The following is a 13,798-nucleotide window of genomic DNA, read 5'->3' on the forward strand; positions in this document are numbered from 1 at the left end:
GGCGGTGGCCAGCCCTGGAGGCGTCCCGCGTGCCCATCTTCGGTAGCGTCGCGTACGCTGCGGATGTTATATCTGGCGTCGCGGCGCCCTCGAGCCTCAGCCGCTCCTCAGCCGCCCGTCGATTCACAACTCATCCCCACGGTTGGTAAATTCTGCGAAATTCTCGCTTTATTAGAACTCTCTCTTCGACGTTCCATTTCGTATAGAGAAGCGTGGTGTATATATACATATATATATATACAATAATCTGATTGAAGGCGATCGATGCTTTGTGGTGACACGAGTGATTAAAGAAAAAGAATAGAATTTTAGAATTTTTTTCTAACAGTCACGTGAATGGATGTACACGAGTATTTTATCGAGTGCGGGAAAATTTTTAGAATGAATTAGACGGAATAAGTGAAAAATTCGAATTATTAGTATTGTCGAAGAAATTTCAATTTTTCCAATTATTCGCTCTCAAAAAATGACTCCTAACCTGGTATAGTATAAAAGAATATTGGAAATATTTTTTTCAGAGAAAAAAAAACGGTAGGAAAGCAGCAAAATGTGCGACGACGAAGTAGCAGCCCTTGTTGTCGACAATGGATCCGGTATGTGCAAGGCCGGTTTCGCCGGAGACGACGCTCCCCGCGCCGTCTTCCCATCGATCGTAGGTCGGCCCAGACACCAGGGTGTGATGGTCGGTATGGGTCAAAAGGACAGTTACGTAGGCGACGAGGCTCAGAGCAAGAGAGGTATCCTCACCCTGAAATATCCTATCGAGCACGGTATCATCACCAACTGGGACGACATGGAGAAGATCTGGCACCACACCTTCTACAACGAGCTCCGCGTTGCCCCCGAGGAGCACCCCGTCCTACTCACCGAGGCCCCATTGAATCCGAAAGCTAACCGCGAAAAGATGACCCAGATCATGTTCGAAACCTTCAACAGTCCGGCCATGTACGTGGCCATCCAGGCCGTGCTGTCCCTGTACGCTTCAGGTCGTACCACCGGCATCGTCCTGGACTCCGGGGACGGCGTCTCCCACACCGTGCCCATCTACGAAGGTTACGCCCTTCCTCACGCCATCCTCCGTCTCGACCTGGCCGGCCGCGACTTGACCGACTACCTCATGAAGATCCTCACCGAGAGAGGCTACAGCTTCACCACCACGGCCGAGCGAGAAATCGTGCGCGACATCAAAGAGAAACTATGCTACGTCGCCCTGGACTTCGAGCAGGAGATGGCCACCGCGGCCGCCAGCACCTCCCTCGAGAAGAGCTACGAGCTGCCCGACGGACAGGTCATCACCATCGGTAACGAGAGGTTCCGCTGCCCCGAGGCTCTGTTCCAACCGTCCTTCCTGGGCATGGAGTCGTGCGGCATCCACGAGACCGTGTACAACTCCATCATGAAGTGCGACGTCGACATCCGCAAGGATCTGTACGCCAACAACGTGCTGTCCGGCGGCACCACCATGTATCCGGGTATAGCCGATCGTATGCAGAAGGAGATCACCGCCCTGGCCCCGTCCACCATCAAGATCAAGATCATCGCTCCCCCGGAGAGGAAGTACTCGGTGTGGATCGGTGGATCCATCCTGGCTTCCCTGTCCACGTTCCAACAGATGTGGATCTCGAAACAGGAGTACGATGAGTCCGGCCCAGGCATCGTTCACCGTAAATGCTTCTAAACGTATCGGCGATACAGCAAAAACGTCGCATAAATATCGAAGAATTATCAACCGACTTGGGGGAAACCGAATATACGAGCTGGCATCGGTTTCCTTTGAGAAATTATCATGCTGCGATAAAGCAACTGCGTTAATGAAATATCACATTAATACACGGATCATCGTTAGATCTCGTCGAATATTCATCGTTGTGGTCATCCGTCGCTAGATACGACAACCCGACACACTGTTGACTTCTTGATGTCATTTGGACGGAGTCGTACTTCATCTATCGCTTCATTTGGACGAGGAAGCTGGCAAAGGTGTTGGTTCTCGATACAGAGCTCGCCTCGCGAGTGGCCAATCCTTGTTCGAAACAAAATTCGTAAAACGATGGTAGAATCGGTTCATAACCTCACTTACCAAATGCATCTTTCGACCATGAAAGGGACATTCTGGACGCGCAAAGGAAGAAAACGGAATTTTCAGGAGGAATTGGACCAACTTCGTGGGAAGCTGCGCTTTTTTCACTGTTCACGCGAGATTCCTGCACTTCTAACCTCAAATATGCGTTAAATCTATTCTTAGTTCTACCTAATCGAATTCACCATCGATATTAATTTATTTTGTAAATATTATAAAGTATATATATTGTTATATACGATATATCAAAAAGTGAAATGAAATATACATTTTCTCATACCATTATTTATATCCTTTAGTTCCGACGCGTTGGTACATAACCGACGTCTTTCATTCCCTCTGTTCCACCGTTTCTTGTTCAAGATTATATCGTCACGTTCGATTCCATCTCTCTCGTTATATTCTTAAGCGTATCGGTGAAATATCTGTAACGTAAATCGTTGCATAAAAATATATACATACTTGGGATATTTAGAAATTGAACGTTGAGAAAAATCACGTATAGATTTCGTTGTTCTTTTGCACCATGTCGAATCAAGTATTTCGCGTCATCGTTATTGAATTTTTACTTACACTTATAAATAAGTTTTAGAAGATAAGCGATCAAGAACCGAAATATCTTTCGAGAGCAAGAAATAACACGACTCTCGTATTCATTAGAATTCTATATATAATTAATTATTATCAAATATTTTTATTCCCTATATATTTTACGCATACTGTTTACGTAAGAAAAAATATTGCTGCTTTCTTCGCGATATTCAAGACCGAATATGTTTGTGAGAGCGGAGAAAAGGTGGCATTCAAGTAGTTTTAAAATAACTATTATTATGATGTGGAACAAACCGTGGATGACCTTGGCCTATTGTGACTAATCTACTCTTGAACAGTTCCAATATATATATATATATATATTATTATATATATTTTTCCAACTTTATGGATATACTTTTTAGAAAAAATCAAGCTTCATTTTTTTTTTGGGAGAGGGAAGAATTCGATCGATTTTTAATCTTAAAAATTCGAATCTTGAAAATCGAGAATTTTCGCCGAAGAAGAATCTCTACATTCCTCGAAAGCTTTTTCCGTCGATAAACGTATAGTTGACCGATAAAAGAGCTACAGATTTATTTTAGTCCAGATGCGTAATCTCAAAATATTCCTCCTACCTCTGATATCTGGGGGAAAGAAGAGAACAAGTATCGCATTGATGGATTAAATGAACGTCGAAGAAAATTTTTATAGCGATAGAAAAGAAAATCTTAGATCAAAGATTACGAGGCTTTCGAAATAAGATAATATTGATAAGTATGATAAATCTACAAAAAATTGTAATTCATAGACATAAAATATAAGCAAAAGTTTACAGAAATATAAATAACGAGATAAAGCAATAATCATCGAAAAAATAACAAATCGCTTGCAAAGATAATTTTTTAATTAAAGAATTCAAATTTATGGATAAAAAATAATAAATGCTTAAATGTAGAATACAAATGAAATTTATGATAAAATAGTTTATGTCATATCGAAAATTTTTGATACGTTCACTGTATTCTAAATTGGGATCACAATTTTGCTAAAATTACTTAATGTAATTAAGAATGAATTACATCTTATTTTTATCCATTGAAAAGACATTTATCACGAGAACAGGGAATTTCGAAATATTATCAGAATTTGAAGAATATATCCAAGCTCACTGAAAATTTACTCAGAAATCTATTTGCACAGAAGATAAATCAGTACTGTCGCTTTCCATTCCCATCATTTTCCACGCAAACCTCTTACGTTATATACGACACTTTGGTCTCAAACAAAACGAGAGAAAATCCACTTCCGTAACGAAACAAGATCAAAACTCGCTTCGCAGTATCGGTAGTTTCGAGAACTAACCTAACATATACTCTCAACTTAACTATCAAACAGAATGTGTTAAAGCAAAAGGGGCAATTAAGAGCAACACGAATTCTTCGATCTCGCGAATAATTCGATCTACGATCACTGATTTATCATCTCTTTCCTAAATAGGAGAGGAGAGAACGGTGAACTAAACTTTTACAGAAACGAAAACTCGCGAAAAGGCTACCCTCTGGTGACGAAAGGAATAATTAAGAAAAGAAAGAAATTTAAATGACGGAAGAAGTACCTACAAGAAGGAACGAAGTTATCGAAGATCTTCAGAACGGCGCATTTTCCTCGGTCCGCTTAGGGCCTGGGGCCGCCTAGTTGGGCGAGCGTCGCGACGCCACGCGAGGCAAGCCTTTTTCGTGCCTGTCGGGCAACCACCATCCCACGAGAATGCGGGGGCGTCGTGACGAGAGCATATATTCGACGTCGGGACGCTCCGGAGGCACAGACGCCACTCCAACTCTGTCCCGTGCACGGTACGTAGAAAACTGTTCTCTGGAAAACGATCCATTTCTCCATCTATCGGATACTATCGGTTACCTTCGACAATCCTTCGACGTATCGTCCGTATCGATACATCGATATATACTCGATCGATTCCATTGTATAATATTCCGTATCCTTGCGATCGATCCCATCGTCGAGCGTTTCGATCGATTATTGTTCGAGTAGAAGAAAGCTTCGGATGCGTGGAGGTAGACTTTTAAGGGAGCGGTCGAATTTCCTTCCGGTGTCTCGTATCTGAAATAGTATCGAAAGTTAATTGCGTTCGTACATCAAAGAGAGTAATAAAAATATTTGATCTTAATTTAAATTGATAAATTTTAAAATATTTATTACATAGATTAACGTTTCGATTATTATATTCTTTTTATATTAATTTAATACTTTAAAATATTAAAATAATTGTTTTTTACGATCTATTGATATCTAGTTAATAATAATATGAATCTTTTTAAAAGATTATAACCGAAAGTATCCAATATCATCATATACTTGTACTATATTTTTGAATATTTAATTTTAATATATAAAATAAAATACCGATTTCATAAGACTTATCGTTAATCGAATCTACAATCTATATCCATTCTTCATATTTACAAAATCTATTTTAAAATCTATTTGTCACGTTGCACAATTTGCTATTTTATATCATGAAAGATATAAGCAAGTCGGAATATTGAAAAAAAGTTTTCCTATAACTTTTAAAATTATTCGTAGAAAACTTGTTCGCAAGAAATGTTTTCTATCCTCGTTTTCGACCAATCTTTTCGTAAATGACGAAAATGCTCGTTCGCGCGCACGCGATTTTTTCCTTTCGAAGAAATCAAAAAAATTCTTCCAACCAGCTAATCACGAGTGCCAAAAATACGTTTACAGGGCGAATGGCCTATCTATCATCGTGTTTAGATATACGTATTCGAGGTCTTTGCCCGTGTGTAAAGTCGTTCGTCCTTTTGTGAAGTAGCAGGCATAATTTTGGCACGCGCGCGCGCGCCTCGCCGTTATGCTTTATCCCTCATCATGCTGGTGGAGCCGCGGCGAGCGGAGACGGTGTTGCCAACCATAATCGTCGCTTGCACTTATTAGGGATCGTCCGTCGGCTGTACGTCTAAAGTTAGCGTCGCGGCGCACCGAAATAGTGGCGCGACGCCGCCGGGGCCGCTTGCCTATCGTTTTATAGGCAACTGGGTCAATTCTGGCGAGCATCGACGCTTTCCGCGAAAACTTTATCGTACTTATACGCGATTCTATATATTCCGTTACGTATCTTTTATGCGTACTTTGCTTTTTTTATTTCGCGTACTACGATTAAATCATATTCGACTATGTAATATTAACGATTGTGTTTCGTTTAAGAATTATCTTGAATTCTCTTCTTTTCTGTTTTCCTAATAATATTCCGTCTTGAAAAATATTGCATTTAAATATCTTTATATATATTGCGCTTTGAATTTCGAAGATTTGGATCGATACAGAAGTTATTGAAAAAGATTTTACCGTTTTTAACCATTTTCCGTAATTTATCGATATTTTTCATCGCGTAAAATCGATATTGAATATAAAAAATTTCGATTGTCGATTAATATATTAAACCTCACGTCTCACGACATATTTCCACGATGAATCAGCGTAAACACAGAGAACTAGAAATACCTTCGACAATGACATTGGACGTTCAAATAGACGTTTAAAAAGACATTACGACGACAGTAAAAATACCGACGTATGATAAAGACGGCTCACGCCTGAGAGAGAATTAACGAAGAATAACGAAAGGACGATAATTTTTTGTTACAGAGCATTGAAATCGAAGAAGAAAGAAAATGTGTGACGACGAAGTAGCAGCCCTTGTTGTCGACAATGGATCCGGTATGTGCAAGGCCGGTTTCGCCGGAGACGACGCTCCCCGCGCCGTCTTCCCATCGATCGTCGGTCGGCCCAGACACCAGGGTGTGATGGTCGGTATGGGTCAAAAGGACAGTTACGTCGGCGACGAGGCTCAGAGCAAGAGAGGTATCCTCACCTTGAAATATCCTATCGAGCACGGTATCATCACCAACTGGGACGACATGGAGAAGATCTGGCACCACACCTTCTACAACGAACTCCGCGTTGCCCCCGAGGAGCACCCCGTCCTACTCACCGAGGCCCCATTGAATCCGAAAGCTAACCGCGAAAAGATGACCCAGATCATGTTCGAAACCTTCAACAGTCCGGCCATGTACGTGGCCATCCAGGCCGTGCTGTCCCTGTACGCTTCAGGTCGTACCACCGGCATCGTCCTGGACTCCGGGGACGGCGTCTCCCACACCGTGCCCATCTACGAAGGTTACGCCCTTCCTCACGCCATCCTCCGTCTCGACCTGGCCGGCCGCGACTTGACCGACTACCTCATGAAGATCCTTACCGAGAGAGGCTACAGCTTCACCACCACGGCCGAGCGAGAAATCGTGCGCGACATCAAAGAGAAACTTTGCTACGTCGCCCTGGACTTCGAGCAGGAGATGGCCACCGCGGCCGCGAGCACCTCCCTCGAGAAGAGCTACGAGCTGCCCGACGGACAGGTCATCACCATCGGTAACGAGAGGTTCCGCTGCCCCGAGGCTCTGTTCCAACCGTCCTTCCTGGGCATGGAGTCGTGCGGCATCCACGAGACCGTGTACAACTCCATCATGAAGTGCGACGTCGACATCCGCAAGGATCTGTACGCCAACAACGTGCTGTCCGGCGGCACCACCATGTATCCGGGTATAGCCGATCGTATGCAGAAGGAGATCACCGCCCTGGCCCCGTCCACCATCAAGATCAAGATCATCGCTCCCCCGGAGAGGAAGTACTCGGTGTGGATCGGTGGATCCATCCTGGCTTCCCTGTCCACGTTCCAACAGATGTGGATCTCGAAACAGGAGTACGACGAGTCCGGCCCCGGCATCGTTCACCGCAAGTGCTTCTAAGCAGTTATGCTCGATTCAAATTATTATTTACTTATCGATATATTGTTATTGCTACACCTTTTCCCAAAAAAAAAAAAAACACACCGTTCACTGCCGTACCGCTTCGTCTAGTTGCGTTTCCGTTAGTTCGATTTCTATCGGCTTTGTTCTCTACGTGGCGGTGAGATTTTTTCCGACGAACATTGTCTGAATATATACGTCATCTTTTGTATATAAGTTTACATCTACGGAATAAATCAGTCTTATATTCTTACAACTTATCAAAACGGAGCTCTTCATTTTTACGATTCCCTGTTATATATTCAATTTGGTATTTTCAAGTTCGGTTTACTTATGAATATATCATTATTATTATTATTTTTCTTTTTTGTTAAAAATTCTTCAAATTCGATCAGATCAAAAATATATATTCTCGGTTTTAATAGAAACAATTTTCCACACTTATGAATATATGTTATAGTAAGGTGAAGATCGGATCATTTCTCATTTACAATCGGTCATTATGTAAATATTAAGGATGAATTAAAAAGAAAAAAGGAGGGAGGGGGCGAGCCATCAATCATTGTACATTATTGATAGCTTTATGCTAAGATAAAAATTTTGCATGAAAAATACGGGATAAAAATAGGAGCAACAGGTTTAACTATTAACTTAGGGGTTCTAGAAAAAAATTTGTTTATTAAAATTTTCATATAAAAAATCTAAAAACCGATACTAATTATAATATCGGACATAATGAGTAATATTTTGGGAGGGGTAGTGGTGTACATTGACCTACCATGCATGGGCTGAACAATGCGAGAGAATAATTTGCTTCTTTATCAAAAATTTACCAAGATATGCAAATGGGCTTCTTTGGGTTATCAATGGGTTATCATAAGCTTCGCAGTCCATTTATTAAAAATAGATGCACGCTCATTCAAAAACGTATTTCCCTCTTGGCTTTCTCTCCTCTATTTCAATCCACACTTTGAGCGTTTGTGCTTGTGTTTCTTGCTTCTTATTATCTGCAAATTTATATATGACGTCAATTAATTATGTAAATTTTGGAATTTCTTTTAAATATTTTCAAAAAGGAGAACTAAAAAGGTCTTGTTACATTTTTATATTTATAATTTTATGTTTTTTTTTTTTTTATATTTAGTTACACTTTTTATATATAATAAGGAAATTTTACAATTTTTCAAAATTTATTCTACTTTGTATTACAATTATGCATACAATTATGCATACATATTTGTAAAAGAGAAAATTTGATTTCCTTAAATTCTTTCATGCTTTTGATGGAATCTCTTTGAATCTAATAGAGAAATTAATTTTTGATGATTTTTAACATTTATGGCAAAAAGTAAAAAATATCTGTACATTATTATAATTATTAGATTATAATTTTCATTTAATCGATAATTATTATTATTATTTGTTTAAAGACAACTTAATTATAATCAACTTGTAATTTATAAATGAAAATTGCAATTACCTTCGAACATTCCACCGATTATCGTCTCGTGGCATGATCACTTGTAAAACTGTCGGTAGATCGATCACCGTATCCGTATAAGCGGAAAGGATTTCGTGTGAAAGTTTACGAGAAAGATGTGCTGTTTCGGGGTTGAAACTGGGCAATGCGAATCTGCGAATCGGTCGCACGGTTCGACAGTAGCTCCTGCAAAAAGGTGGAGGGGATCGGTGGTGGCTCGAGCTACGTAGTCGCCCTGTGCATTCCCAATTATAGAAAGCGGTCTAATCGTTCAATAATTTGATTCTATATACCTTTCATCGACTGGCTTGATCGAATCATTTTCGCCGATGCGCATCCGTAAAATTCAAATCAATTCAAGCATTAAAAATGACATCACGTTTCCACTATAATCGGGATTATTATTGTTGGCACGCTGCGACGTGCGAAGAATATATACATTTTATGAGTAGAATGACAACTGTAAAACGAAACTGTCATGATAATCTTTCACATCGATCAAACACATATGCAAATGCTAGTTTTTCAATGGAGATTTTAAAAATTCACAATGTTTAGAATATTAGAACGAAATAATAATATTTAGTACGAAACAAAATGATAGGTTATAAAATTAGATTCAAGATACGATTAAAATCAATCGGAATAAAAGAGATTAAATTAACATTAATCGAATCAATGAAATCGATCAATTTGTTTTAAATGAATAATAATCTTTATTATCTTAATAGATAATATACTTTAACTTTTTTATTTTTACACAGTTTACATGCATACCTATGGATTAAATCATGTTGTGCTCCCTGCTATTAACCGGATGCATATTTCTTCGACTTACAACAATTTAAAAATAACACATTCCTAAACGAAACATTCATTAACATCACAAACCGCAAACATAGAGATTTAACTTTATCGAATCTTCCTTTCCGTAAAGTACAAGCTAGCACGCTTCACGTGAACTGGTAAACTTTATGCCTATTAAAAGCTATCCGCGTATAAATCTAACCTATAAACTTTATTAAGTTCACTTATTTATAAACTGTTATTAATTTGATATATAAAAATTGAACGTGTGATATTTATCGTTGTTTTTAATTAATTAAAAAAACAACTTCTTCTTATTTAATTCAAACTTTTTATTAACGTAAGAACAAATATATATTTGTACACCACGTTGAAATTATTGAAAAGTGAACTCTACTTTTCGCGAATGCGAATGATCGAACGAGAATAATCGAGCATAAATAATCGAAGGATAAATCGAATTAAAAATCGATGCCCTTCGACCCTTGTTCGATTAGCACCCGGTGAGAGACGGCCCTGGCGTGTGACGAGTCCTTATTTGGATTGGGGGGCCGTCGGCCGCCGCCTCGTCGCGACGCACAGCGTCTCTCCCTCTCGGCGTCACGGTTAGGGCGGCTAAGGACTAGGTGGTGGCGGCGGGCCGAGACGAGTGTTAATGCACGATAGATTTCCATCTAAGGGGCGGATCGCTATTTTCGGCTGCGAACCGATATGGATAAAGGGACCCCACAGAGCCGGCACTGTGCCACTCGCCGCTCTCGGTCTCTTGCACGACGTACGCCCTAAGCGACTGTTGCCGATCTTTCGAGTAATTAGCGAACGGTAAATCGAATCAGTGTTTTTCTTAGTTTTTATTCACAATTAGACCGTGCTAGTGCTAAATAATACGAATCACGATATCGCATGATTGTAAATTAAACTTACTAGACACAACGATACCGACTGAGTCAAGTGCGACACACTGTACTAAAGATTCATGCATTGTATCGCATTGTTTCGAGCTTCTGAAATTTTAAGATTTTTATCTGGCCATAGATCTGTCAAAACATTAGTCCTGACGTATATATCGTAACTTTATGACTTCGCTACAATGTGGTCCGTACTACTATACCGATAAACTTTCTTTTCGACCGCTACGGTCGAGGCGAGGATTATTGGTATTCGCGTACGATTGCTTTGGTCCTTGGAAAATGGAAAACAGTGCATAGAAACGTAACGAATCGTAACCAAAATTTCGCAAGGTGTAATTCGTATCGTTTCAGTGATTTCGTGAAATGGAAAACGGTGTCAACCTTGTTGAGAGATTGAATGATCGAATATTTTTTCGTTCCAGGATCTTGCATGTTTATATACTTTGTGAAGTGACACTCTACGAATTGTGCGAACGATGCTAGTGTTTTTCTAACTGTTCGTCGTTATTGCTAACTTTGATAGATACTTTTCGTTTTTTTACTAACTCTTAGGTATTTTTTTTTAAATCGTTTGATATAATTAGAATATAGATTAATTCGATTGATTTTATAATTATGACGAAATTTTTCGACGATTAATAATTAGATAGTTCAAAGAAATACTAATACTAATTTTTATAACCACACATTTTTTAAAAATCTTGGAATTTTATTAACTGTATTAATTCATATTTCTCGTGACACGAGTTCATAAACGAAATTTATTTATTCCATATTTATTTTTAATATCATACTTTCTTTTTTCTTTACAAAAGTTTTCTTCGTAAAAGTTAAGTTTTACGAAGAAAAATTGCAAAGAAGTAAAAAGATTCGATATTTTCACACGTGACAATTTGGTAATAAAACGGAAAATTGTGAATGATTAGAAATAGATGTATAGAAACGTTTAATTTCGAATATTTAATTGAATTTCTACAGAAACTAACATTAAATAACCAACCAAGATGTGTGATGACGATGTTGCGGCACTAGTCGTGGACAATGGGTCCGGTATGTGCAAGGCGGGATTCGCTGGAGACGACGCACCGCGTGCTGTCTTCCCCAGCATTGTTGGCCGTCCACGTCACCAGGTAAGCCATTCAAAAGAACAAACGTCCTGCGTTCGCAGCACCAGATAAAAACTTCTCATAATAATTATTCCAGGGCGTGATGGTCGGTATGGGTCAAAAAGACAGCTACGTAGGGGACGAGGCTCAAAGTAAAAGAGGTATACTCACTTTAAAGTATCCTATAGAGCACGGTATCATCACCAACTGGGACGACATGGAGAAAATATGGCATCACACCTTCTACAACGAATTACGAGTTGCCCCCGAGGAGCACCCCGTCCTACTCACCGAGGCCCCATTGAATCCGAAAGCTAACCGCGAAAAGATGACCCAGATCATGTTCGAAACCTTCAACAGTCCGGCCATGTACGTGGCCATCCAGGCCGTGCTGTCCCTGTACGCTTCAGGTCGTACCACCGGCATCGTCCTGGACTCCGGGGACGGCGTCTCCCACACCGTGCCCATCTACGAAGGTTACGCCCTTCCTCACGCCATCCTCCGTCTCGACCTGGCCGGCCGCGACTTGACCGACTACCTCATGAAGATCCTCACCGAGAGAGGCTACAGCTTCACCACCACGGCCGAGCGAGAAATCGTGCGCGACATCAAAGAGAAACTTTGCTACGTCGCCCTGGACTTCGAGCAGGAGATGGCCACCGCGGCCGCGAGCACCTCCCTCGAGAAGAGCTACGAGCTGCCCGACGGACAGGTCATCACCATCGGTAACGAGAGGTTCCGCTGCCCCGAGGCTCTGTTCCAACCGTCCTTCCTGGGTATGGAGTCGTGCGGCATCCACGAGACCGTGTACAACTCCATCATGAAGTGCGACGTCGACATCCGCAAGGATCTGTACGCCAACACCGTGCTGTCCGGTGGAACCACCATGTATCCGGGTATAGCCGATCGTATGCAGAAGGAGATCACCGCTCTGGCCCCGTCCACCATCAAGATCAAGATCATCGCTCCCCCGGAGAGGAAGTACTCGGTGTGGATCGGTGGATCCATCCTGGCTTCCCTGTCCACGTTCCAACAGATGTGGATCTCGAAACAGGAGTACGACGAGTCCGGCCCCGGCATCGTACACCGCAAGTGCTTCTAAGGTGTTGCATTCGACGCAAGGGTTCATTGATTTTCACCTGCTTTCTTTTCTTTTTTTCTATTCATGGTAAACGCGTTCCGTGGCCCCCTTATAAATATGAATATATGAATTGTAGGGGAAGAAAAAAGAGAGAAGAAGGTAGAATGGGGGGAGGGTGGAAGAAGTAAGGTTTTGGGAAAGAGAAATTAACTTAACTAAAAGTGCCTTTATTCAACACATTTATCAGACTGTAATTTACTTTTTAGTTTGTACAACACGACTGTTTGTTATTGACGTTAATTAATTTATTGATAATAATTTTCCTCCATCATTGCAACAACGAGATTCCTCCTAGATCTTGTAAACTTGTGTACGTTGATCCGCATGTATCGTACAGACACACGCACACATACATACATAGATAGATACACACGCACAGGATACAAAAGGCTTTCTTGAAAACCGTAAGCGCACGTAATTTGGCATTTGCGATACGCACGGGGTGGTAATCGACGAGAGTGAAGTATACGATATGGAAAACCATAACCAGGCGCATCGACGTCGGCTCATATTGCTGTCTGGCGTATTGTTCTTATTATATCATATAATTAATGATAATAAAACTGTATTATATAATAATTCGATGTCGGATTATGTGAACCTTATCGCACGTGTTAGCTTCTGGCGAATACTCAAAAAGATGATATAATTGACGGGAACATATTGCGATTTTATAGACAAAGAAATTAAAGGAAATTAGTGTTTTGGATTTTCATGATATTTATCTACGAATACAGTGTATTCTGGCAACTGGCCAATCCGGTGCAATTTCAAGTAACTATATTTTATATTTTTATCCGTTTCGACAGGCCAAAAGTTATTTAGTAATTAGGAAAATTCATTATAATTTTTTCACGTTTCTATAAATTTTCTGCTCGTTATTGCATTAAACAAAATTAAC

The 13,798-nt window shown here is 40.5% G+C and overlaps 3 protein-coding genes across 3 annotated transcripts; all 3 read left to right on the forward strand.

Annotated features, from left to right (window-relative positions):
• The first annotated feature begins 6 nt into the window (after positions 1-6).
• On the forward strand, positions 7-2,365 carry LOC551369 (actin, clone 205). The gene is made up of 2 exons (XM_016912208.2): positions 7-141; positions 519-2,365. Exon 2 carries the CDS (start codon positions 548-550, stop codon positions 1,676-1,678), a length of 1,131 nt encoding a protein of 376 aa, XP_016767697.1. The 5' UTR covers positions 7-141; positions 519-547; the 3' UTR covers positions 1,679-2,365.
• Positions 2,366-4,267: 1,902 nt separating this feature from the next.
• Positions 4,268-7,565, forward strand: LOC551176 (actin, clone 205). The gene is made up of 2 exons (XM_003251416.4): positions 4,268-4,467; positions 6,296-7,565. Exon 2 carries the CDS (start codon positions 6,322-6,324, stop codon positions 7,450-7,452), a length of 1,131 nt encoding a protein of 376 aa, XP_003251464.1. The 5' UTR covers positions 4,268-4,467; positions 6,296-6,321; the 3' UTR covers positions 7,453-7,565.
• A 2,856-nt stretch (positions 7,566-10,421) lies between these two features.
• Positions 10,422-13,476, forward strand: LOC725404 (actin, muscle). The gene is made up of 3 exons (XM_026440745.1): positions 10,422-10,561; positions 11,629-11,780; positions 11,854-13,476. Exons 2-3 carry the CDS (start codon positions 11,655-11,657, stop codon positions 12,856-12,858), a joined length of 1,131 nt encoding a protein of 376 aa, XP_026296530.1. The 5' UTR covers positions 10,422-10,561; positions 11,629-11,654; the 3' UTR covers positions 12,859-13,476.
• The last annotated feature ends 322 nt before the right edge of the window (positions 13,477-13,798 follow it).

This window comes from Apis mellifera, linkage group LG5 (assembly GCF_003254395.2).
Source record: "Apis mellifera strain DH4 linkage group LG5, Amel_HAv3.1, whole genome shotgun sequence".
In the NCBI taxonomy this organism is placed as follows: domain Eukaryota; kingdom Metazoa; phylum Arthropoda; class Insecta; order Hymenoptera; family Apidae; genus Apis; species Apis mellifera.